The sequence below is a fragment of the Corylus avellana genome, chromosome 11 (assembly GCF_965113065.1).
Source record: "Corylus avellana chromosome 11, dhCorAvel1.hap1.2, whole genome shotgun sequence".
Lineage (NCBI taxonomy): Eukaryota > Viridiplantae > Streptophyta > Magnoliopsida > Fagales > Betulaceae > Corylus > Corylus avellana.
In genome coordinates, this window is record NC_142500.1 from 1,154,988 (window position 1) to 1,181,894 (window position 26,907).

The 26,907-nt window shown below is 35.1% G+C and overlaps 3 protein-coding genes across 8 annotated transcripts; 2 read left to right on the top strand and 1 right to left on the bottom strand.

Moving 5' to 3' along the window:
* Window positions 1–330: 330 nt before the first annotated feature.
* On the bottom strand, window positions 331–9,082 carry EMB1789 (CCCH-type zinc finger family protein). 6 transcript variants are annotated; one of them, XM_059575929.2, is made up of 11 exons: window positions 8,768–9,082; window positions 7,204–8,420; window positions 6,336–6,407; window positions 5,951–6,079; window positions 4,971–5,021; window positions 4,539–4,676; window positions 3,057–4,326; window positions 2,790–2,949; window positions 2,533–2,705; window positions 1,075–1,348; window positions 331–530 (listed from the first exon to the last, which is right to left on the bottom strand). In XM_059575929.2, exons 1-7 carry the CDS (start codon window positions 8,943–8,945, stop codon window positions 3,241–3,243), a joined length of 2,871 nt encoding a protein of 956 aa, XP_059431912.2. In that variant the 5' UTR covers window positions 8,946–9,082; the 3' UTR covers window positions 331–530; window positions 1,075–1,348; window positions 2,533–2,705; window positions 2,790–2,949; window positions 3,057–3,240. The 6 variants fall into 6 exon arrangements, with proteins under 6 accessions (XP_059431912.2, XP_059431918.2, XP_059431917.2 ...); XM_059575935.2 differs by lacking the exon at window positions 331–530 and having other exon boundaries at window positions 882–1,348; window positions 6,336–6,401; XM_059575934.2 differs by lacking the exon at window positions 331–530 and having other exon boundaries at window positions 882–1,348; window positions 2,533–2,694.
* A 2,807-nt stretch (window positions 9,083–11,889) lies between these two features.
* NAP1;3 (nucleosome assembly protein 1;3) lies at window positions 11,890–15,765 on the top strand. Its single transcript, XM_059575927.2, has 12 exons — window positions 11,890–12,027; window positions 12,134–12,177; window positions 12,400–12,495; window positions 13,262–13,354; window positions 13,713–13,797; window positions 14,102–14,163; window positions 14,249–14,433; window positions 14,549–14,726; window positions 14,816–14,859; window positions 14,974–15,178; window positions 15,284–15,301; window positions 15,459–15,765. Exons 1-12 carry the CDS (start codon window positions 11,982–11,984, stop codon window positions 15,525–15,527), a joined length of 1,125 nt encoding a protein of 374 aa, XP_059431910.1. The 5' UTR covers window positions 11,890–11,981; the 3' UTR covers window positions 15,528–15,765.
* A 2,209-nt stretch (window positions 15,766–17,974) lies between these two features.
* On the top strand, window positions 17,975–23,469 carry RECA2 (recA DNA recombination family protein). The gene is made up of 8 exons (XM_059575926.2): window positions 17,975–18,175; window positions 18,647–18,704; window positions 19,057–19,274; window positions 19,746–19,833; window positions 20,490–20,662; window positions 21,006–21,152; window positions 21,608–21,742; window positions 22,694–23,469. The coding sequence occupies exons 1-8, from the start codon at window positions 18,119–18,121 to the stop codon at window positions 23,069–23,071; spliced, it is 1,254 nt and encodes a 417-aa protein (XP_059431909.2). The 5' UTR covers window positions 17,975–18,118; the 3' UTR covers window positions 23,072–23,469.
* Window positions 23,470–26,907: the final 3,438 nt, after the last annotated feature.

Genomic DNA, 26,907 nt, shown 5'->3' on the forward strand with positions numbered 1-26,907 from the left:
TTTTTTACTATGAGGCTTAAAAAAAAAAAACAGAAAACCTCTAAAGTGAAGTTACATAGAGATTGGACCTTTCTTCATCGTTCAGTTATTATAAAGGAATATGTTTGAAATACAATAACTTTTACTGTAATTTATTTACAAACTTACATTATAATTTATATTTTATGAAAATAAATGGTACTTGAACTGTTTTTAATGGATGACATGATAATTGCCACATGGCCTATCACATCACTAATGTTACAGAAATTATTAGATCAATTTACAACAAACTTATAATAAAAATTAGTATTTTTTTTTTTTTTTTTTTTTGAACTCCCAACTACACTCAATTATGAAATGGGAGGGATTTTGCAATACAAGGTCACATGAGAGCAGAACTCTCCATGTGTGAGTTGCTTGATATTGTAGTCAAAATCAATTTCGTACGAGCGTGGTCGGGACACCTAACCTAGCCATTCATGATACCCATTGATTTCGCTGTCACATTACTTTTAGATATGGGCCCCTGAACATTATAACACAGATTCCTGCGAAAATGGAGGGGTGTTAGGTCACTCTGATCACTATTACAAGCATAAGAAAGCAATGATTTTGTTTGCAACTCCATGTGGTGTTATTCCTTAACAAGGTTGAATGTTTTTTTTGGTTTTTTACTATAAATTTCTTACAAATTAATGTGAAACCGTATGTAGCACTTATCAAATTTATAAACTAACGTCATATTTGTCACTAAAATGTGAACGGTAACATGACAATTCACGCCAAACATTTTCATAAACATACGAGTTTACAAAGAATTGTAAAAACTGCAATAGCCCAAGCTTTTTCCTTAGGTGATGATGCTAAAGTGAAGCCAAAGTTCAAATTCAGTGTTGTGGGTCATAATAGATATAGTATAAAGAAAGAAAAGTGAGGATAATCACAACTGTTTTAACATCATTAAGTTTGACTAGGAAGAAGAAAATCATGTAGATTGGAACAAAAATTCAAATAGCTTGAAGCATTTCAAACAAATTTGAATATTGTTAAAAAACCTTTTTGACGTATCAATCACGAATCTTTTCCTCTTACCTTTATGTTTTGGACAATGATCATAGTTTTTTCCATGATAGTAACAGCACTACTCAAAATGCTCGACAAGGTCAGCAACTCGAAAGGAATGGCCATCCAATAAGCCCAGATTACGGCCCACATACACCACAGATAGTCCCACACCGAGCAAACTTCAAACACAACCTATGCCTTCGTCCAAACCAAAAGCGAGAGCCAAGCGCTACTACATAGAATATTCCATGAATTTCTATGATGCATAATCGTTTCACATGAATTGCAAGCACAGAAAAGCCTGATAGATGTATAATTCAACTCAGTACTACAGACTACACGCCACAAATCATACTAAATTCGTTACCCAATTTGAAGGCAACATTAATTAATGGATTTACTTTTTTTTATTTTTTTTTATTTTGTAGTCTTTATCAGATCCAATACTTCTGCAACAATATTGGAATAGAATCATCTCAACTGTATACATCACGCCATTTAGAATTTTTAAATGATGTCATTTCAAGTGAAATAGAGAAAATCATAATCCAATAGTACAAACTCGAAGACATTGTCATGCAAGACGACAAGCAATTGAAGAAAGTTTGAAGAGAGAGAGAAGAAGCTGAGAAGAGAAGAGAGGAAAAGAAGCACAAGAGAAGGGAGAAATCAGAAGAGGGAAGACGACAACAGTCGATATTTTCTGTATTTCATCAAAACTAATTATCACAGTAGAATATTATGCTTAAATAGTCTAGGATTAAACCCTAACCCTAACTCTAGTGCTACTTGGGCTGACATCCCACTAAAATAACATAAAGCCCAAAATTTGAAAAATAAGATAACCGATGTAAAAAATAAATAACAAAAGTGCCCATAATAATATCTTTAGCTCTCAATCACCCAACCACAAGGTCATGGACTAGGTATCCTTTGATGTGGTCGGTGGTTTGTGTCCCATCACATTGTCACAAAATAATGCACGGATATCTTTTAGGGGTTCTGATTGTTGAAAGGATATGCATGACCAAACAAACACTCCGAAAATCATGTTCATAGAACAAATTGAGAAGAAAATTATTCTTACCAAAAACTCCTATTAGTATATTATGCTTTAAAATATATAACTCCTATAAGTGTTTAGTCATCTAAGTTGACTGTTTTGAGAAGACTAGACTGGTGGTTGTCCACCTTCAACATCATGGATACTTCACTAACATAGTTGAGCACTACACTCTTACACACCTCATCCTGCATGACTAATACGCATGGATTTCAATATCTAAGCGTTGGATCTTCAATCTAACAACCTCATTAACTTACCCTAATTCGAAATTTACATTGAACCTATGGAAGTCCTCCTTTTTTTTTAAAAAAAAAAAATTAGAATATTCACCGAAGTAATAAATTGACTGAGATTTTCTATGGATCTAACATACACCTGTAATATTTGGAAGAGCAGCAAAGAGCATTCGAAAAAGCAACCTGAATAAGTAGCTGCAAAGGCCTTCCCAATAAAAAAAGAACCTGCAAGGACTTGGCATCTGTAACTTGATCATCAAGATCCCATCGCAAGTTGGCCGTCTGAAAACAGATCACAAGGGTGACAAAGGTGGATATTTTCCATAAAACCATCACAGCGGTCATCTGCTTTTGCCCTTTAACAGCAGTAATAAAGTTAGAATCAAGATGAAGCCATGACAACAAGCAAGATTGCAAGTGACAAGAAGATAAACAATTACCAGAGCCTCAACTTTAAGATGATAGTCACATGTGACTGGCTTTTCTATAGAACTGGTTTATAATATCTCAAAGAATAAAATCAATCTGAAATCCCTTCAAAGCAAAGATCTCAAGCGATCATAATCAATGAACTTCACAATCACAATGCAGCCATTCCATCTACATTTGAAATTTCAAAAAAGAAAAATCCTCTAGTTAGTTTTTGCCGGTTAACTATCACACCAATTAAAGGCAATAAAAACATCAATATAAAATGCAAACTACACCTGATTGACGGCTTCTGGAAATAAGCTGAAAAAATACAACATTGTGCCACTGAAGGACAAAAGAGAAAGCATGAACTATTAAATGTCTTTTCCTCAATACTGCTGTGTTTTACTCGAACTGATCAGACATCAAAGCCACAGCCCGACCACATTGGGGTTTGGCTACCACTAAGGGTTTTATTCTTTACTTTTTACTACCACCACTAGACAAGAAGTCCAAAATTTTTGAAGCTTTTGCCAAATCATTCTGGCAACTTCTAGTGATATTACTAGTACCTTCCTTACCAACATCAAGAGCACCGACAGACCGATTCATTTTCATCTTTGATTCATACTTTGTTGCAAATAGTATCAATGAGTGTGCCTTCTGAGCTGAGTTTGGTGCATCTTTGTATTTCACAGATGCTAAGCCGTCTGATGATTGACCGGAAGCAAGTGGAGAAGCTGGCAGCCTCAATGAGAATACACTTGAGTTTTGAGATTTAACACCTGCAGTTTGTCCCTCTAGAACGGCTCCATCAATACCAATATCGCAACTGGAAGGGAAGCTGGCCTTTCTCTTACTACTAGAATGATCTACCGAGGTATTTCCCAAAGACAAAAAGTTCATTCCCTGTCGTGTACCTTCAGGTTGTGTCTTCTTTATCATCTCATTCAAATTTTGAGTTGTCTTTGATGCACTTGGGCTTGTCTGGTTACCAACTTTGATGCTAACATCAATATTTGGAGACGAGCTAGCTTGTTTCTGCAAATTTAAATTGTCAGCTAAAGTTAATTTGGTACTACTGCCCCTGTTTGAATGCAAGCTAGCCACTTTTTTAGTAACAGAATCGTCCAATGGACCTTTGCCAAAGGAGAGAAAATTTATTCCCTTTGGTACCACACATGGCGAAGTTCTCTTTGGAGTCTCATCCATTTTTTGAAATGTGTCTGATATACTTGGGACCGCCTGATTCCCAACTTTGGCACCCTCATTCCCACTTGGAGAGGACCTCCCTTGTTTAAGCATAGTAGAATTGACCACTGCAGATTTCTCAGCAGTGAGGATGCGGCTAATTCCTTTTGGTACAAGTGCAGGTGGTTTCACTAGAGTCTTCACATTCGTGTGAGGATGTGCTCCCACAGAGTTGGACAAGGCATCAACATTCTGCAGGGAGCTATTGGTAACATTCAGTTGCATCTTAATATTTGTATTACCTGGCAAGGATGGATACTTCAACTCAGGTTTGAAATCATTCGAAGCAGTTCTTGAATCTTCCATGGTTGGTATCTGAGATGAGAGTAGCTAATGTGAAAAGGCAACTCAACTTCTTGAGCATTAAACCCAAATACTTGGGGAAATATTTACTTATTTATTTAGTTTTTTTGAGGAAGAAAATAGTAGTTAATAAACATGAAATACAGTGTGATGTATTCTTGAACAAAAAGGGTACAGTATTTCAAGACATTAAAAGACCCAAAAGGCACAGAACAAGAAGGTACCTTGTGTGAAAACATACAAGCATCACCTCTGCTGCAGAAACCTTTAACAAAATTGTCACAGGGATACTTAGAAAGCTGATGATCAAATGGACAGGCATCCCCTTTCATGCATGAGTGACGTGCAAAATGACAGCAGGGCTGCAACAACAGAATGGGAGAGAGAGAGTGTTAAGCCATTCAAGAGATGTTACTGAGGTAGCACAAATTTGCTTTACTACACATATACATTGACCATTGAACTAGAATCAGACAACAGATGCTTATCCCATGTAATTAGCAATAGGAAACAACCAATTAAATCCTTTAATCAGACTAAACTCCAGCTAACTACAGCTACTCAGCCTAAATAGCAACTATAGTTTTATCAAACTATTAACCAGGGTAGAATGCAGATAGTAGCATCTTAAGAAAGCATAAGTAAAAAGAGTATACCGTGGATTTTGTCAAAGGTACTGTATCATGTGAAAATTGGCACTTGTCACCCTGTGAAACAAAGATGATAAATGATTGTATGAGTAGATGTCTAAACAAAAAACACCATAGGTACTTATCCAAAAAAAAAAGGAAAGAAAAGAAAAGAAAATCCACGGGGAAATAGATCGTCTGAAGCAAGGCAATAACATGTTTAGACAATTATGTGACACAAATTAATTGGAAATTTGGGGGAGGGGGGAGGGGGGAAGGGTAAGGGGATAAAAAAGGGGTTCATTTGCTACATCTAGATGCTCTGGAACAGAAACTATTTGTTAAACTCTTGTCACAAATTATTTTCAGTTGATGGTATTATAGGGTATGCCCGGCGACAGAAAATGATGCTCCTTTTATTATCTTTTGAGCTAAATTAGTCCATACAGGAGACAAAAGGGCGGCAAAAGACATGTTTACTGAAACAGAAGGTTCAATATCAGATTTGAAAGACCCATAAGGGTAACCAGAAAGAAATAAACAATCACCATAAAGCCAAGAGTTCAACAACCAGAGAATTATACTTCTCTATGAGACGTAAATAGCTACCCTCTTGCATGCATGAAAACCAGGCAATACTTGAGAGTCAGAAATAAAAGCCAGCCCAAAATTCAGAGCTTGGGAAACAAGTAAAATCATTCCCTCCCCCAGCAAGAATTTGAATTTGATCCAGAGAAGCTTGAAATGGGCAAAAATTTAGATTTTTTTTAACAAAAATTGTCAGGAGACGTCACAAGAACATAACCCAAACAAGATCATAATGAACCTAATCCTATTTTAGAGATGATTGTTGTAACTGCAGACCCAAGCAACTAGTAAAAATAAATGTATGCATGATTATGATATAAACATCAGAGTGCACCTTTGCTGCATGGCAAGGGTAAAGTGAAACTACAAGCAATTCAATAATCAGTATATATATATATATATAGGGAACGTTGTAGAACCTGGCGGCACCTTCCCTTGAGATAATGGCGGCAATATGTCACAGTTTTTGGCTTCGATACTGGATGCAATTTCAACCTTTTAACACCAAGCTCTCTGTTCTTTTCTGCTCGTTTCTTTCGTTCTTTGTGCTGCAGAATATGATTGTCATAAACAAGTTGATTAAACACTTCAAAAGAAGATAGAATTGCATTCCATGCGTACTTGGTAAATTTGGAATTGAAAAATGTTTAAATTAATCTTTCAAATGACTGTTGAGGAATACCAAGTTGATACAGTCTAAAATCTCTTTCAGTGACAAAGGACGATAAAAAAACCTTCATAAAAGAACACACACATACACCAAATGCATTGAAGCAGTAGAGGAAACATAGAGACATAAAATACCTTTTTCTTTGCTTTACTTTCTTTAGAAAGAGACCGCTTTTTCTTTTTGCAGGAACTAGCATCTTGCTGCAGCTGACACATATCAAATCAAAAGGGTTACATGAGAACAAACACCATAATTTCAATAACTTCCTAATTTTTCAGAACTCTAAAACATTTCTGGAAAGAGTTATGAAGAAAGAGTCTGCATCACACACTTGCATGTGGGTCTTCGTGAAGGGGGTTTATGTGCTTGAGAGAGAGAAAGATAGAGATATTTTGCAATCAACCGTTGTGGTGTTGATCAGTTATGGTAAAAAAAAAAAAAAAAATCACTTACCAAAGAAAGGGTCAATGCACACGCAAAGTCACTTTGGCCACAATGAGATGAATGATGGAGTTCTAAGAAAAACCATGACTAACTCCAATTATTGTGACAATAAAAAGGGAGAGAGAAAAAAAAACAAAAAACACTTCAACTTCATTGGATCTCAAGACCATGCTTGTGTGTGTGTGTGTGTGTGTGTGTGTGTGTGTGTGTGAAACACACATTTAAAATACTCAAGTCATGATACCAAGTTTCCTCTTCTACCACATTTAAAATACTCAATTCTGGAAAATGAGCCAACTCTTTCTTTCTTTCTTTCTTTCTTTCTTTATTTTTATTTTTATCTATATCATTCAGTACAAGTAACAGAGTGTTGTGAAAATGAATATACTTTGAACAAAGGCAGCATATCCATATATAATCACAGAGACAACTCATACAACCAAAAGAAAATAGACAATGCCAACAGATATTGGTTCATAAAAATATTAAAGCTTCCCATGAAGAAGTGCAAAACATTATTATTTCAAATAATAAAAAAAATGCAAATCAAAATCATACCACTTCTGTAGATGTGATTCCATGGGAACCAGTTGTATTTTTCTCTGATATTTGGCCATGCAAGTCTAGATTATTAGGACAAGCTGGTGGCCAACCAGCACCCTCCTTGGTTCCTCCATCTTTTAGCAAAAGGTCTTCCCTATAAGCCTTTTTAGCTCTCATATATTTTTCATGAACAACAGCTTCAGGTCTAGATGCCATCTTGTTTCCATTACTAATCTCTGGTCCAACTTCTCTACTAGTATTGGGATTGTCGTGTGTGTCCACTTTCAAAGAAGTGAACTCAAAACTTTTTTTGTTTGCTCCATTCTGGTCATCATTAAGGAACTCTTTTTTATCAAATATATCTGGAGATACTTGCATCTCATCTACGTTCTTCTCCTCTGACACCATAGCATCTTCTACAGGCATATCCAATGACATGTCATAAGTTCCATAGTCGCCAGAAATTTCACCTTCCTCAATGTCTCCACCTTCAGCCATGTGATTGGGAGATTCCAATGAGTCACTATTACCAACTGATTTCTCCAATTCTCTCTTGGTTGAATTAGTTTTCGGCAACAAACTTTCTTCTTCCATATTCTCCCTTGGTTTTGGAGGTTCCCCGGTCATCTCTTTATCTAACGATACACTGGGGGCTTCAGAAATCTTTTGATTTGAGCATTCTCCCTCCTCAGTTTCTGCATTCTCGGCAATAGGAATAGGGAAATCCATTACCCAGCCGGAAGAAACCGGCTTCTCCACTTCCATGTCCGCCTGCTGCATTTTGTGCTCTCCACACAACGAAGTAGTCTTCAATGACAAGCTGTTGTCTTTGCCACTCCCTCTTGGATCTAGAACTTCACCGATCACATTCTCATCTAGAACTTCATCGCCTTTCATAATATGCTCCAACTCGTCCATTAACATTTTTTCCATACAACACCTTTTATCTTGGAAGCCAGTCCCTTCATCGCTCTCATCCAACACCACATCCATCGGTTCCAACACATCCTCGCTTTCTTCTATGGCCAATATTCTCTCTATATCTATCACTACATGTTGTGCATCACCAAACACTCCTCCATCTTCAGCCCCAATGGCTTCACAACTCTCATCAGACACTGCCTCTTTCCGAGTTGCCAAATTTTGGCACTCCATTCTATCAGGACCGATCAATTCAACACTCTCACACTCTTCTTTCCCGGTCGCTCGCGCCACTTCATCGCTGCCATGATCTTCAAAGCAAAGAAACAACATCAGTAACAATGAGAACAGCGCGATTAAGACTGAGATTAGCAAAGAAGTACTGTTCAGATTCCTACTCTTGATTAGTAATTAGGCACTGTTTGTTAAATTCAAAAAATTACTCACTAGGTACTTTGTGAATGACATTTGAAATAACTTTGCTTGCTTTCACGAGGAAAAACCAAAGCAAATTCACAATTTTCAAGACCAACCAAACAACGCCTAAACAATTCAATTACTCAGAAGCCAAAAAGCATTGCGAAATATAGAGCAAGAAACCCTACGAGTCCTGCAAATAACAGTAAATAAAACGGCGATGTACTTCGAATAATACTACCTGGATTTAGCTCCTGAGGTGCAAATTGGGCAGCGTGAGAGCTGTGCGACTTGTCGTAGCAATGGGAAAGAATTCGAGCCAGCGTGTAGTAAGTTTCACTCTTGAGCGGCGACCGACGGCGAGTGAAAGAGAAATGAGTCTCTGAGGGTTTTGGGGTTTCAATCTGTGCACTCTCCATCGTTACCAAGAAAAGAGAAAAACGACTTCAATCTTCTTTCTTATGATAATAATAAGAAACGCCGGGAAAGGCTTCGAGTCTTTCACAGCAATGCTAACCGACTTGCAAAGCGGCTGAGGCGTTTCGTAGGGGAAGGTTGGACTCGAGTTTCGAGAGATGTCCTAAACGGTACTGTTTCTAACAGACTTATTTTTCCTGCTTTTCTGAAACGCTGTCGTTTACTTGCACCGCCAAATTAAACTCAATGGGCCTTTTGATCGAATGAGGTGAAACAATGGCACAAAATTCCCCTCTTTTCGGTATTTGGGTGAAAAGTCATATCCTACTTAGAGTTTGTTTAGAATTCATTTTAGAAATATAATTTTTAAGTTAAAAATAGTTTTTTAGTAAAATTTTTATTTTTAAGTTTTTGTTAAAAGTACATTTTTGTCATTTTTAAACTTTTTGGACCCTTAAAAGGTTTTTAATGTTTTTACCAGACAAATACTTTTTTCTTCAAACGAACTTTTTGAGTGTTAAAAGTATTTTTAAGCCTCTCAAACGCAATTTTAAATAGGCCCTTAGTTTGGCAACGGTTTTTAGAGTAGTGTTTTTTTTTTTTTTTTTTTTTTTTTTTAGCAAAAATGTAAAATTATTAACAAATAATTCAAAAATAAAATACTCATAAATTTTTTTAATTTTTTTTTTGTCACATCATAACAAAAAACCAAAAAAAAAAAAAAATTATCTAATTTTTTTTGGTAATTACAAGGTAACTGTCCCCCAAATTACAATGTAATTTTGTGTAATTTTGGTTCATAAACCATGCGGGAGGGGAAATAAAAGATTAATTGATGAAGAGGTTGGGTGAGTGAAAAGTTTGATAATTTTCCTAATTCATGTATTTAGGGTTTATGACTGTGGATTCAATTTTTTTAACTATTATTTTAGGGTTATGCTGTAAGGATTACAAATTTATGAATAAGCATTTAATATTGAAATCATATATGAATGCATTATTATAATTCTTTCCCTCATAATTGGATTGAATTTTATATTTTTAATGATTAGACTTGTATTCACTCAAACTAATTCAGCTACAAAATTTCACAATGGTTGTCGTCTTTACCAGTTGGGACTCTTCATTGGATCCTTTTGCCGTTTGTTACCGCCTTATGCGGCTCTTAAAAATGCCCGACTAGTTTATATTTATTTTATAATCATAAATAAAACTATTGCTTGCTGTTTATTTGTTTATTTGTACCGTCTCTTTCATTTGGCTATGTTATTGGGGTGTCCACCCCTTTATTGTTGTTCAATCCTTATAACCTGTTCCCGTATTTGAATATTAAAAATGAAAAAAAAAAAAAAAAAAAACTACAAAATTTCAAGATTTTATAAGATAGCTTTGTGATGGATTCTTAAAACCCTACTTCTTGGTTTTAATCAAATGATTTAAATTTTATGTATGTATTTTCGGTCTTCAGAGAATTATCAAAATCATATTATTTTAAGAATATCAACTACTTAGAATTGTGATTCCTCATTTCAAAAAATAAAAATAAAAATTGTGATTCCTATATTTCAATTCAACAAAATTTTCCTCTAAATTGGAGTGGATTACAACCGAACCGAAACACTTGATTCTTACATTTATTTTAATTGAACAATTTACAATTAGGTACTTTAAGAATAAAGGTCAGTTTAATAAATTGGTTTCTAACCAAATATTTTTTTTATTTAAAGATTAAAAAAAATGAAAATTCAAGTTGAAGGGATATAGTTTTTCTCAAAATTGGGTTGAAGAACTTTCTCTAAATCAATATAAATGACATAAGTCTATTTGCATGTGAGATGCACATGCATTTTTAAATAATCACATGTATTTTTAATAAATTTTATTTCAACTTTGTCATTACTATTAAAAATTTTAAAAAGTTAGGGATACCAAATCTTTTAGTAAAATATGGATACCAAAATGATGTGGAGCTTATTCATTTTGATATTCATTTATTGGTAAAAAGTTGGTACCCATAACATTTTATTAAGGATGTGTTTGACACTATAATTTTGTAGATAAAAAGTGCGGTTTTAAACTAAATTGTAACAAATGGATCCTTTGGAATGATGTTTTTAAAAAATTGCGATTTTAAAAACGTAGAAAATATTTGTTTTCAAAATTGCTACACTTAACTACGTTTTTTTAAATTATATTTTTCAAGTTGCACATTTTTAAAATGTTATTTTGAAATTGTAAATTTAAATAAACGCTAAAATTTATAAATATATCTCAATTCTCACATGGATCGAAGAAAAAGCTCATTTCCATGGTGAAGGGCATTAACTTGTCTAGGATGTTGTTACCAAAAAAAAAAAAAAAAAAAAGGAAAAATTACAGTTTACCCCTCTAAAGTTGACAACGTTTTTCAATTCGAACACTAAAGTTTCAATTTTTGCAATCCACTCCCACAAAGTTTCATTTTTTTTTTTTCAATTTGACAAATATTATCCCAAAATTCTCATATTGCCCATAATTTTTATTTATTTATTTTTATTTTTTATGAAAAGATAAATAAATTTGGGTATGCAAAAATGGTCAAATGACCAAAAGGGGTGGCCCTTTTCTTTTTTTCTTTTTTTTTTAAAAATTTGTTATTAAAAAAAAAAAAAATTAGGGGCAAAATGGAAAGTTTTGGGTACAATTGGTCAAATTGCAAAAATTTAGAACTTTGGGGGTGGATTGCAAAAATTGAAACTTTAGTATTCGAATTGAAAAACGCTGCCAATTTTAGAGAGATAAATTGTAATTTTTCAAAAAAAAAAAAAAAAAAAAAAACTTGTCTAGTATGCATATGGTTCCATTTCGAAGTTTCTGGGCTTGCAAATGCAGCCCAACACCTTTTCCTCAATATTAAAAAATAAAGAAAAAAAAAATAAAATTAAAGCTAAGCGGTGCCCCTGTGATAAAGAGAGCAGGTTTTAAAAAGAGAGGCTAGGGTTTTAGCTTTCCATTGCTTCCATCTCTTCTTCGACCCTCGCAGCTCTAATAGCCAAACAATGAGCAACGAAAAGGACAACTTCAATATGTCCGATCTCAATGCCGGTAATCTCTACTTCTACGAAACCCTAATCTCTCTCTTTTTGTCTTTGATTGTTGTGCATCTTATATGATAATCTGCCTTTTGCTTTTGGCCATTTTATGTACGAAGCTCTCAACGAGGAGGATCGAGCGGGCCTCGTTAATGCTCTCAAGGTTAGTGAACTATTGCATAGATGTCTCTGTTTGGTTGCTTAGAATCCAACGGGAAATGAAGAGGGAGCTTCAATTTGTACGGATGTTCTTTTTTCAATTAAGCATTTTAGCTGGTTGTTGATTGGACTCTCTTGTGCAGGAAATTTTTTTCTCTGTCATCTTATCTTTGCGTTTAGGGTTTGATTTGCTGATGATGTTAGGGTTTCGTGGTGTTTTGTGCAGAATAAGATTCAGTCTCTGGCTGGGCAGCACTCCGATTTGCTAGAGAGTCTATCTCCGAAAGTCAGGAGGCGTGTCGAGGTTCTCAAAGAGATCCAGGCATGTCTATGTTCTTGTGCTTGTGCATTCAACTTTCTTTGGTGGAAGTGGTTTATTAAACTATGATGTGATATTGTTTATTAAATTGTGAGTATATTCGTTTAGAAAATGCATGATTTGTTGTTGTGAGAGAATGCAAATAGGCTTTGATTCAATTTAAGTTAATTAAGCATGGAACAGATCTCGAAGTTGTTTTGTGTTAGGGGTAGGTTTAGCAAAATTTTGAGTGTATCCAGAGCATGCAAGTCTGTCACAAACAAATGGCACTTGCGTGTGATTCACATAAAATGATATTGCCATAAGAACTAACACGTTGCAAAATTATGCACAATGTCTAGGATCATTGAACTCCATACTAGGATATAAGACACTGGAAAAATCTAACTCCAGTTCAGTATTCATATTTTTTTTCTTGTTTTCAACATACTCAAATTGAGGAAGTCCAATTGAGCTAAGTATATCGGTGAGTCTCTCTATGAAGACCTTGTTGCTCTTTCAGAACATAGCAATGGGCAATTAATACATCTAAAAGATCCCTCCTGCTGCTTTCTACTGAAATGTGTTGCATTTCTGATTTTCATACAAACTTTTAGTACTATCGAATCTCAAGTTTTTCTATGAGACTGCTTTTATTATTGTTGTTTCATACATCATGTAATAAATTACATGAACATGCCTTTTGTCTTATGCGGTGTTGTGTTTTTGCTTTACTTGATCTATTCATATCATAAAATATAGAGTTTTTTAATTTTTTTTCTAATTACAGAGCCACCATGATGAATTGGAGGCAAAATTTTTTGAGGAGAGAGCTGCTCTTGAAGCCAAATATCAAAAGTTGTATCAACCACTATACACCAAGGTATCATACTGGTCTATATTCTGCACTAAGGACGAGAGTTGGTCGGGCTCTCTCTCTGTCTCTCTCACACACACTTCATGCTCCTTGTTGTCCATTCTTTTTTAGGTGAAAATGTTGTGAAAAATGAAGAAAGAATTTGTAGAATATTTTTGTTGTTGCATTCTGTACTTGCAATTTGTTACTGAGGCCTATAGTTAGGCCCCTATGAGACATGCCTCCATGTTATTGAACCAAGCCAATTGCTTGTATTTCACCATGCTTAGTGCCTTGGATGCTGACTTCCTTTTAATTACTCTGAAAGTAATTGATAAGTGGTCATCTTTTTAACATATTTATCAATTTTACTAAATACTTGCAGCGATATGAGATTGTAAATGCTGTTGTTGAAGCTGAAGGAGTTACAGATGATGCTGCAAAGGAAGGAGAGGATAAAGCTGATGAAGGTACCTTCTTGAAATTAAACCAAGACTGGAGAAATTATTTTTGGATGGCAAAGTTATTTAAAGAAGATGTTCCAATCCTTGTATACATGGATGGTAGTGTTGTTTAGATTGCCCGTTTCTAATTTTTCTGAGTTTTTGCAGTTTGGTTCTTCTTTTTCCATATTAAATGTGGTTCTCTTTTATACTTCTTGTGTACTAGAGTTGCGCCCCTTTGTGCTTTTAATTAATTTGAATTAGTTATCATGAAAAAAAAATTGGGGGTGGGATTCATTGTAGCTTGATGCTGAATTACATGTTCATGCAGAGAAAGGAGTTCCTGATTTCTGGCTCACTGCAATGAAAAATAATGAAGTGCTAGCTGAGGAGGTTAGTATGGTGTATAATAATTTATTGTATTTGATGCTTCTATAAGACTATGTCAAATTGTGGTTTCCTTTTTTCATGCAATCAGATAACTGAGCGTGATGAAGGAGCTCTGAAATATCTCAAAGATATTAAGTGGTCTAGGATAGACAATCCGAAGGGGTTCAAGCTTGAGTTTTTCTTTGACACCAATCCATATTTCAAGAACTCTGTGTTGACAAAGACATATCACATGATTGATGAAGATGAACCTATTTTAGAGAAAGCGATTGGGTAACTTTGGATCCTACCTTGCTATTTTGCTGAATTTTTTTTTCAGACTTCATAGTTTGATTATTTTATAGGCTTGTTTACAACAATTATTTGATTGGTCCTTGTTGCCTTTTAGGACGGAAATTGAATGGCATGCAGGAAAATGCTTGACACAGAAGCTCCTTAAGAAGAAGCCTAAGAAGGGATCAAAGAATGCCAAGCCAATTACTAAAACTGAAAGTTGTGAGAGTTTCTTCAACTTTTTCAGTCCACCTCAAGTCCCTGAGGATGATGAAGATATTGAAGAAGATGCTGTATGACCAACATCACAACATCTTGAGAAATGGTTGATGATAATTGACTTTTGATTGTGTTTGACGTTAGTTTTGATTTTTTTGGTCAGGCTGAGGAGCTGCAAAATCAAATGGAACAAGATTATGACATTGGGTGAGTATGTCTTTTTTCGTTTTAAATGGAAATGCTGTTCAAGCTCTGTGGCTATAGTGGTGAACTGAAATCTTAAAGTCACCATATGAAGTATTCTTGTATTTCATACTATAGGTCAACTATTCGAGACAAGATCATCCCCCATGCTGTGTCATGGTTTACGGGGGAGGCTATTCAGGAAGATGAGTTTGGAGACATAGAGGATGATGATGAAGATGATGATGTTGAAGAGGATGATGATGATGAAGAGGATGAGGAAGATGAAGAAGATGATGATGACGACGATGAAGATGAAGATGAAAGCAAGACCAAAAAGAAGGCAAGTGTTTAAGCAATTTGGATTTGCGAGAATTTATTTCTAATTTTTGCTTTAAAAACTGGTACTAATGATTATTTGTTAAATTGGTTTGGAATGTTTCTGCAGTCATCAGCTGGACACAAGGTGTGATACCTGTTTTCCCATCCCCCCTCTTTTCCCCTGGGTGCCCTTTTCAGAAGAATATAAAACTATTCCCAATTGCTCTTATTTTTCTTTTCTTTGTTTATTGCATTTAATTTAACCAGAATTTCCTAATCACTTATGGTGTTATAATCTGTAGAAGAGTGGAAGAACACAAGCTGCAGATGGTCAGCAGGGCGAGCGCCCTCCAGAATGCAAGCAACAGTAGACTAGAAGAGTTTGTTGTAGCAAATGTTAAATGCATGAGAGTTGTGATGGGGTCACTGCAATGTTGATCAAAAAGGGGTTTTCTGGCGATTTTGGATGGTTCCTTTTACTCCTATATTTTTTTTTCCCTTATGTCATATGATGAATGATTTTTAGCCTTTTTTCTCCTTTTTGTTCATGTTGGTTTGAAGAGACTGGTTTTTACATTAATGAGAGATGTGCTATGATTTGTTGATGCATGTAATGGTCATTTGAATGTGAATGATTCCAGAAACTCTTCTAGTATATATCTATGTTTTTGTATTATCCAAGCAAACAAAAACATAGATATGTCTTTGTAGTCCTTGTGTTCTGATTGCTCTCATGTTCTCTTGAATGGTTTGACCTGTTGCTGAGCTAGCATTATGTTTTCAACATTTTGCGACTAATTGTGTGATCGACTGTTGTGGGTGGTTAGACTAGTCTAGCAAGTCGTCGATGTTGAAATTCTATATGGTGTTAATTCTGTTTTAGTCTCCTAGTAATATTCTGTGCATGTCAAAATCTCCCGATGCGATGCCTACTATTTTGACTTGGAAAGACATCAGTCTTGGTCTTGCTATTTTTGTCGGCATTGTTTTTTCTACTAATTCCTTGAGTTGTTGAGATGCTGCTCGTACAACCGTCTTACACTCGTGACAGTTCATATTATATGAAAGATAAATGATACACACCTTCTCTACACTTTTAGGTGCATGCTTCTTGATGTGACAGTATAAAAATTATTATTAGATTTTGATTTTGACACGTCAAGGACTGCACTTAAAAGTGTGAAAATGAGAATATGTGTACGTTTTCCTTTCATGAAAATGATGTTTTTGTTTTTGTTTTTTTGTTTTTGTTTTTTCCTATTCATGAAAATGAGGGTTCATGTGGCAGTTTATTAAACTAAAGTTGTGTCCTAGTTAGGGGTGGGTGTGGGGGAATCGGTGACGGTAGTCGGTAATTTCACCGACTTCATCTTGACTAAGTTTATTTCGACCGTTACCATCACCGATTATTCGGTGACGGTAATGGTTGGTAACCTATTAGAGAGAGAGAGCTTTGTGGGATGGAGAGGTCCAGTTGGTCTATTTTTCGTCGCTTGCTTCGCTGGCTGGCAAATCACAAACTAGAAAGCTGGTTCTTCGAGATGAGATGATGGGCTGCTGGATGACAGCCTTACGTGGTAATGGATGACATATCAAGTTGGTGAAATTTATATTCTTAGTTTATAAAATGAATTGGAAAATTTTAAATTAAAAAGAAAAAAAAAAAGTGAGAGAGAGGCTCGAGCAGGCAAGGGCCATGTTTTATTAGGTTCCTTACATCCCCTTTCCAAATTACAAAGGATAGGAGGAATTGGGTGAAATTCCCAATTTTAAGAAACCACGGTCCAAAAAAGTTCTACCAATAAAGATAAAGCTATTTGTTTAGGGAGCACATCATTTACTCAAGCGCTCTGCGCTCATACTCCATGTAAAGCTGCATTGACTCTTTTTCAAGCAGAAAAAGTTTAGGATTGTAGGGCCTTTTGCTGATGATCAATTCAACCTTTGATAAAAAGACATCATATGTGGCTGTTAGATACTAACGTTGCTTCATGTCACATCCAATCATATAGTGACATGTGGCATAACAAATGAGTCATGCCATGTTAGAAATTCCAAATTATTTAAAAATGAGTAAGGTTATATACTACACTTTTATCTTACTTTATTGATGTGACACTATCAATTAGTCATTGTTAAAAAAAAAAAAAAAAATTTAATAACTGATCAACAATGTGAGCTAAAAGTGTGGGGGGTAGCTCAATCGGCTGTGAACCACGCCTCATGACGCGGATGTCACTAATTCGAATTCTCCCTTCTCTTACCCTTGTGTGGATATGCCCCCAAAAAAAAAAAAGGTGTGGTATATAACATATCTCTTTAAACATTAGTAGTCAATGACAACTAATGCTACATATCACACAAACATCCTATAAATATCTCGCAAAGCTGACGTGATAAGAGTCTAATAACTATTTGATCAACCATTGTTAAAAGAAATATTCAATGGTTACTAGACCTGGCCACATCAATTTTTTTAAAGATATTTGTGAAATTTAAGTGTAATATGTAGCATTACTCATCATCCCATCAATTTTTTCTAAAGATATTTGTGAAATTTACATGTAGTATGTAGCATTATTGAAATTTACGTATTTATCTCAATGGGTTTTTACCATTTTCTTTATTATACCTATCAGCCCAAGAATGGTGGGCCCTTGAATATTCCAGGCTTAAAAATGAGGCCCACAGTTCCAATACAGCACATACGGCCCAAACAGCCCAATTTATTCACTCTGCAATAAACTCACACTCAGTGACTCACAAAAGGGAGGGAAACGGGAAACCAAACCAAAAACCCTAAAAACCAGAGACTCTCTGTCTTCTCTTCTCTTCTTTTTGTTTCTCATACTTGCACGTGCATGGAGAGGCATATTTGTGACAGTTAAGTTTCTGTTCAGTTTATCTCTTTTTTATTTCGATTCCGAAGAAGCTGTCTTCTGGGGGTGGAGGGTACCCGTCTATGGCGAGGCTTCTTCGGAGCGCTTCCTTTCTAAAACGCTCTCTGTTCGTTCCAGAGGTTACTCTCTCCATCCATTTGTTAGAGCTTTTCTTTTTTAATGTTTGTTTTGGGACCCTGTTGCTTTTACACCCTGTTTGGTCACCAAGAAAGTTTAGGACTGTTTCAGAAATGGAAGTTTGTAAACTAAGTTTTTGGACCCAAAAACACGATTATCTCCATTCAACGGAGCATATTGCAGCTGGCTGGCTCAATGGAGTTGAGTTAGCTTGTTTCCAAGAAACAAAAACAGAAGTGCTTGCAATAGTTTCTTGTTTTTTAAACCCTTTCTGGGCTTTCATTTTCCGGGCAATCAAATGGGAAAGTAGAAATATGGGCATGTCTTTTTTCTGTGTTTGTTTATCTCAAGAAAATGTATGTTTTGTATAAATATTTTTTCAGGGTCTTATATGCTTCTTCTATAGTTTATGTGTTTCGTGCATTTGTAATTAACTCATTTTAGCTGATTATTTATTTGTCAAATCTGTGCAGGGCTTTAGGACAGGGATATTGGGGACATCTTTTCAGTTTCGCGACTTCGCTAGTAAAGGTGCTGAAAGTACTTTGCTTGACAAAAGCATAGTTTGGGAGTTCTGAAATTTATGATTTTGTTGTCAATACTGTTGTGTAACTCTATTTCCATGTTTTGGCATGTTATAAGAGACATGAGTCAATCAACATGTAATTAAATTTCTGGTTTTCAATTACCATGCTGTATGATAATGAATAATGTGCAGTGTAATTTATCTTGGTAGTATGGTTAGATGCAACATGTAAGATAGATTTGATTCTGTCTGCTGTTGTAAAATCTGAGTGAATGTAATATAGAATTAGCATTTTCAACTTTGTTGCATGTCTTGATAAGTGGATCGTTAACAATCTCAGTTTCTATCTTCCTGAAGGTAGAAAGAAGTCTAAGTCAGATGGAAGCGAGTCCAGCGAAGATAACATTTCGAAGAAAGATTTGGCCCTACAACAAGCCCTGGATCAGATTACATCCTCATTTGGAAAGGAATCTATTATGTGGCTTGGTCTGTCATCCCCTTCATGGCATGTCCCAGTGGTATCCACAGGTTCTTTTGCTCTGGATACAGCACTGGGGACTGGTGGACTTCCAAAGGTATCAGCTCTGTTCCATGAAAATTCGTGGAACTTGACCTTCTTCAGTTTAATTCAATTTTCCTTGTCTAATGCAAATTATTTAGGTTGCTGGGAATTTAAAAAAAAAAGGTTTTGGGTGGTTTGCTGGTTTTGTTTCTTATGTTGTTTTCAGCCCTTTTCCTTTTAGTGACTGTACGCTAATTATTGATCTTATTCTTTCATTTTCTGCCACTGTTATATTTTCCTTTCAGTCACCTAAGTTAGAAACCTCTTTACTTTAAGTTAAATATTATGTTACATATTTCACTTATATATGTATAATATTTGTTTTACATACACAGATATTTTTATGTATATAATGCATATATCTATGAGTGGATATGTATTTCGTGTGAGCATAAGGATGGAAATAGACAGAGAACAGACTGTTTATTTCACCTGTGTGATATGTTTCGGCTGCACATAATATGCCTTTATCGGATCTCTGTAGGGACGTGTTGTGGAGATATATGGGCCGGAGGCTTCTGGGAAAACTACTCTTGCTCTACATGTAATTGCTGAAGCACAAAAGGAAGGAGGTCATTCTTATATGTTTTTGTAGTTACTTTTTCTAGCTTCATCACTAATAATAACTGGGTAAAAGGACATCTGTTACTATACGTCACTACAATAGTTTAAGCAACATATTTTATATTTGTGAGTTTGGGTTAGTGGGTGCGAGTGTGCTTTTATGTTTGTTTTTACAGAACATGATAAAGTCTGTTTGAAGGACGTTTTCTTTTTAAATCTCCTGATTCTGTGCAGATAGTTTCTCCATATATTGGTTTAACTGTTAGTTGGGTGGTGCATTCCATTTGACGCTATCTATCCTGGCCTCCACCACCGATCTCAATTTTAGCTTTTTGCTAATTGTTTTGTTAAAAAAAAGGGCTCGTTTCATTGATTAGATTGTTATATTTTAATAGCAAGCATAGGTTGTCCTATTATATCATCATTTTGATCTATAAAGTGGATACTCAAACAAAAAACACAATGGTTTTTAGGAAGATATTATGCATTATAAGATATTCTGGGTTTGCATTCTCATACATTAATAATGAAGAATCCATATCAACCATGCACAGATATAATAGTAATACTGTTGGTGAACTTTTGATTATTGTTTCCTTTTCAAAGAATTTTTCTATAGCTTCTTTAAGGGAAATTGAGTTTGTTTCATGCCATTTCTATGCAGGTTACTGTGTGTTCGTTGATGCTGAGCATGCTCTGGATCCAGCACTGGCCCAAACTATTGGGGTGAAAACTGACAAGTTACTTCTCTCGCAACCAGATTGTGGTGAACAAGCTCTCAGTCTTGTGGACACTTTAATCCGAAGTGGTTCAGTCGATGTTGTTGTTGTTGACAGTGTAAGTTTGGTGCTCAATTGGCTCGAGCTTATTTTGCTTGGTATTCAAGATCTTTGTTGGCAGTATTCAAATTCATTGTTGGTAGCTGCACAAATGTGCTTATTACTTTCTTGCAAAATCTTTTTAGGATGCCATATTCTTCTCCTCTCTCTAACTACGTATTCTGTGATTCCCTTATCATCTAATTAGGCTTTTTTGAAAGATCTTCTTGCTACTTGCATTTTGTAGCAACATATGTGGCATAAGCACACATGATGGGTTACTTTTTTTTTGTTCATTTTCAAGTTGTTAGCTGCTGTTTAATGTTCTGCTCCGACATTAATAGCTCTATTTCTGGTGGCAGGTAGCAGCCCTTGTGCCTAAAGGTGAGCTCGATGGCGAGATGGGTGATGCTCACATGGCGATGCAGGCTAGATTGATGAGCCAGGCACTTCGCAAGTTGAGCCACTCTTTATCACTATCACAGACTATATTGATATTTATAAATCAGGTATCACTTTTGGTTATACTATCACAGGCACAGCCTGTTGTTGTATTATTTTGATGGCTGAGCTTGAGATGAGAGGCATGTGTATAATTGCTCTTGGGCTGAGCATCTTCTGAGGTGCAGTAAATGGAATGAGCTTGGGTTAGCCTTGGACCTGGTCAGCCTGGACCAATATTTTTTTTGTACTATTTTTTGTTGTTCAACCGGGCATTCCCAACTTAATGTAATTTTATTCTTTGTTAATTATAGGGGCTGGTTTGGAATTTACATGTCTGATGCCTTTGATGTAAATTGTATTGTGTTTAGGGTTTGACTAAGATTACTTCTTAAAAAAAGAAAAAAAAAAGTATGTATGATGTGTCCTCATAAAAGCAGTTTGATTGTCCTGATTTCTCAATGGCAGATAATCATGTCTGTTTTATGGTGAGACCTCCCTAATTTGATTTATGTATCTCCAGGTAAGAGCGAAGCTTTCTACGTTTGGAGGATTTGGTGGGCCCACTGAAGTTACCTGTGGTGGTAATGCCTTGAAATTCTATGCTTCAGTGCGCCTAAATATTAGGAGAATAGGGCTTGTCAAGAAGGGTGAAGAGGTATGACATTTCATCCATTTGTTTCACTCTTGAATTTGAACGTTGTATTTGTAGGGGCTGTTGTGATATCTATCATGTATACTCTATCTGCATGTGTAGTTGAACTCATTTGATGGGCTTGAAATGGGCTATTCTAATTTCTTAGGGTCCATTTGGTTTAGCAGTTTTAAAGCGTGCGGTTTCAAAAATAGTGATTTCAAAACGTTATTAATGAAACACTATTTTTAAAAATGCAGTCAAGCGATAGGTAAGATCACAGTTTGGCCTTTAAAATCGTGCGTTTTTAAAATCCCACCCCCTTGCTTGCGATTTGAACCTTTTTTTTTTTTTTTTTTTTTTTTTTCATGTTTTAAAACTACCATTTTTTTCAGACGCACTCCCAAACAAGATGCTTTCCGCGATTTTGTTCAAAAACATACTTTTGACCGACAAAATCGTAGGGCGGGCCAAATGGACTTAACTTATATATGCAGTCATTTTTCATGTTGAAATTCTCTTTCCACAATTAATGGCCTTTGAACCTTAGGCTTGAATCATGTATACTTGAGTTTTGTCACCAGTCATTAGTCATGTTTGTGGTGAGTCCTTAAAATGTTAATGGATTTGGAATTTTCTGTCTTCTCAACTCTTGTACTCCCAGCTACTTGAACAAATTTGTCCTTTATTGGTGATTGGGGATGTAAAAACTTCTATTACAGCGAGAAACAATCAAAAGGATTTGATGCTATGCTGTGTAACTTGCGTGCAGTATGATATCTCATGTGATATTCCTCTTACTATCATATTGAGCGAACCGTGTTTTAGTAGATCTTGATCTTTCTTTCCAATCCCCTCATCTACAAAACATGGGGAAGGCTGAAGACTCTAATTTAACAGTCCTTGATTAAATGGGTTTCATTTTGGTACATTTTCTTGATCCGTGCATCCTGATGACGTTGTTTTGCTTTGCAGACTATAGGAAGCCAAGTTATTGTGAAGATTGTGAAAAACAAGCTTGCCCCTCCATTTAAAACTGTCCAATTTGAGCTCGAGTTTGGCAAGGGCATATGTCGGGAAGCAGAGCTCATAGACTTGGGAGTAAAATACAAATTTTTCTCAAAGTCTGGCTCATTTTACAAGTATAATGACCAGAATTTCCATGGCAAGGATGCGTTTAAGAAGTTTCTGGCTGAAAATGAAAGTGTAAGAGATGAAATTACAGTAAAGCTCAGGGAGAAGCTGCTTTATGCTGAGACACAAAAGGAACCTGAAACAGGGGCAATGAATGGAGATCTTAAAGAAGAACCCGATTCTACTGATGAAGAAACAGTCACTGCTGTTGAAGCCTAAGTGTACATGTGAGCTTGAAGCACGGTTGGAGGTCTTTCCTCTTTTTATCTGCCGACAGGGTTGATCATTCCCTGTGATATACAATTGCCTTCTCCGGGTTGATTGGTGGTACGTTCTTTTTTTGTGGGCACAGCTTGGTTTTAATATTGGGAGAGGTCTTTGAATCAGAATCACATGCAACTGTTTCTTATGGTCAAATGTTGAGGTTCTCAACGACAGTCCTGTAAAATAGATTTGTTTATAGGTTTAATATACTAAGCAACATGTATCGAATGGAATTTTTGTTGGTTCAGAAGGAGCAAGTTGGAAGGAGAGCAATTTGTCCAATTGTTAATCATATCCATAGGTACAATTTGTGTCTAGGTTGGTGTTCTTACATTTATCATTGGATTGTTTCTTGAGAGGCTGTTGGTGCTTACTAGTCCAAACTGAAAGAGCCGTAAGACTATCTTATTCCTTCCTAATTCCTATGAACATGTTCCAATTTGACATCTTTGAACTCTCTCTCTTGAAGTCCCATCCAAAAAACCAAAAAGAAAAATAAGAAAAATGAAGTAAGATGAGTTCAGTTGCTCTGGATTCTATTTCTAGCAATGATACAGGTTTGCATGAGGAAGTTGAATTTTATGATGCATTGGGTTCTTCTTCTTCTTCTTGATTCATCTTTTTTTCTTCACCTGCCCAATGTTGCATGGGTTCAATACCACGTTTGGTAGAGATTCTTGAGAGTCACGGGTGAGAAAACTAGGGAGAAAGGGGAAATTCCTTGAAGGATCAAACAACAATTTCTAGCGGTGGGATCCACTAGCTTATTGAGATATGAACACAAGGAAATGTCATAGTACGGGGGACCAAAAAGGGGGGATGAAAGAAACCGAGAATTTGCACACATAGACTCTTTGGTTCAGTGTATTGGGACTCTTCCTTTTAGGAGCCTAAATCATGACAACTTTCTTCTTTAATTTCATTCTACTTTTTTGTCCCCTTAAAACATTTCTATATATGGGAATAATCTGGAAAATATAAGACGTTGGAAGGATCCGAGAAAGGTCCTGGTACAAGCTTTGGTCCGACAGTCTAAATAGCATCGCTAATGGATTATACAATTCAATTTTGAATTTATTATGTCGTGTGTTGAGCTCAAGTCGGGTTGAGGCATGGCTATAAGACTATGTAAGTTAAACCATAACTTGACTTATTTAATTAAATGAGTCAAACCACTAAATCACAACTCGTTAATTTTGTGTTGAGTTTGTGTCGGATTTTTGAATTGTGTCAAAAAATGTCAAACTCTAACCAACTGAATTGCAGTTTGATCTGGGTAGATAATGAGAAAGGGCTTTAATAAAGTTGACTTGCCTAAATAGGTTGGTCTTACGTCTCGAAATATCTAAATATTTCTTTCCAAAAGTGGATCCCATCATGCCTCCCTCCTCTTTTTAGTTGCATGAATTAGCTACAATTCAATCACATCTCAATTAAGTTGTGTTGCATATCCATGTAATGGTATGGTTGTGATTGAAGGAAATTAATGCTAGATGGCTACAGTAATAATGAAATATCACGAAAATTGCAATTATACTCTTAAAATGCAGCTTTCTCCATAAATGTTCATCTTGAATCTTGATGGTTGCAAAAAGAAATGGTCACGATGATTGATTGCATCCTAAACTAACAACATTGACTTGTCCGATCCCTTTTCCCACTTACAAACCCAGTTGCAACCATAGAGACCGTTTCCTATTTCAACTATTCAACTTTCGAATTACTTCATGTGAATAATGTTTCCATATATATATATATATATATTCAGTTTTCATTCATCAAGAAAAGAAAATTCCAACATTTGAAGTACTGGGTCAACAAATTTCATTTTATTGCTTTATTGCTTTTTTATCTTACAATTAATGTTGATGTGGCACTGTGAACTAATTATTAAATTTTTTTATATATATATATATATATATATATATATTGATCAAAAAGTTAATTAGAACGCCACATCAACATCATAAGATAATATGATATAAAAATATGATATCTTGTATTACCCAATTAAAATAGAACATTTTGACCTAATCATATTGCTAGTCCTTTTTTTTCCCTTCCTTTCTCTTTTCTCTTTCCCTTTCACCCCATAAAAGCATTCTCAATGAAAAAGTCAAATATTACTTGTATCTATAATGGCTCTTCAAATGTTTAAAAAACCCTCTATATTGGATTAGCCAAAAGAAAATGTAAAATAGATATATATTTGATTAGAAGAGTTAAAAAAAAGTTAAATGTAGCAACATTTTTTAAGAGAGTCATTTTATTTTTTTATTGTTTCTCTCATCTGTTTTCTCTTTTTCCCAAATCTTTTCCTACTTTTTCTCTGCATGTTATCTTTTTCCCAAAACTTTTTCTATTTTTTCTTACATGTTCTTTTTTTTCCAAAACTTTTCTCAATTTTAATAATATTTAAATGATATAGATAAAAATCTAGCTAATCGGATGTAGGTGCATTTAAAAATTCATTAGCTAAACTAGATAAAAATAAGTTTTGAGAAGCTATTTTGCATAAAAATTTGGCTCCTCCATTGAAAATGCTCTAAGAATTTGATTCAAATAAATAAAGAGTAATGCTATTTGTCACATCATGCCACCAAAATAAATGGCTTTCTTTTTTGCTTTTTTTTTTTTTCTTCGAAAAACTAATATAAAAATTTACTTAAAACATCGGGTGTCATAAATAAATAAATAAATACATTAACGGTATACCCTGTCTAACAGATAGGAAGATTAATAAAGAAAAAAGAAAGAAAGAAAGAATGACCAAAACCATTGCCTTGACTCTTGAGCAAAGTAACTCAGCCACAACAATTTCTCAGACGTTGAAAGTCAAAAACGCCGTCTCTAAAGTCTCCATCGTTTTCGTTTTAGTGAAAAAGCTAAACTAGCGTGGCCCATTGTCCATATGACAACATCATGGTCTAGCTAGCTAATCCATAGGCTTAGTGATACATGACGCAAACAAAAGGATACTGCATGGGACAACAAAAGACACGTAGTTTTTTTTTTTTTTTTTTTTAGGAAAAAATGTAAAATTAGTCATTGTAGTTTACTTGATTTACAATTAGCTCTATATAGTATCAAAATAAACTCAAAGGTCTTTGAGGTATGCCAAAAAAATAATTTAGTCCATACAGTCAAATTTTGTCGACTAATTTAACATATTTCGTTAGTGTGACACTGATTTAAATAGGACAGGTATCACAATTTTATTGGCTTTGACGTTTCACGCTATCAGGATCTGTTAAGTTAGTGAACAAAATTTGGCTGTAGGGACTAAATTATTTTTTTGGTATACTTCAGGGACCTTTTTTTTTTTTTTTTTTGACATGTTCGCATAAAGAGGGGGAGGAGGATTCGAACTAGTAACCTCTACTTCATTAAGTGTGGTCCTAGCCGATTGAGCTACCTCTTGGGACCTATGAGTTTATTTTGATGTCACAATAAGTGAATTGCAAATCAAGTAAATCACATGGACTAATTTTACAAATTTTTCCTTTTTTTTTTAAAAAAAAATTGAAATTATCCTCTACATTCAATGTAATGTAAATAAGAAAGAGCTCCAATAAAATTCATTTGGGTTTTCAAATAAGGCAAGAGAATTTCATGTAGCCCCTTCTCAATTGACGGCCAGAATTGGGGGTCCCAGCTGAGGCTTTTTCAAGTGTTAAAGAGACAAAAATAATGGGAGATAAAGAAAGAAACCTATCTATTCTGTGGTTTGGTGAGAAATATTGAAAAAAGGTTAAGTTTTGACGATGGACAACCTTTGAATTAATACATCC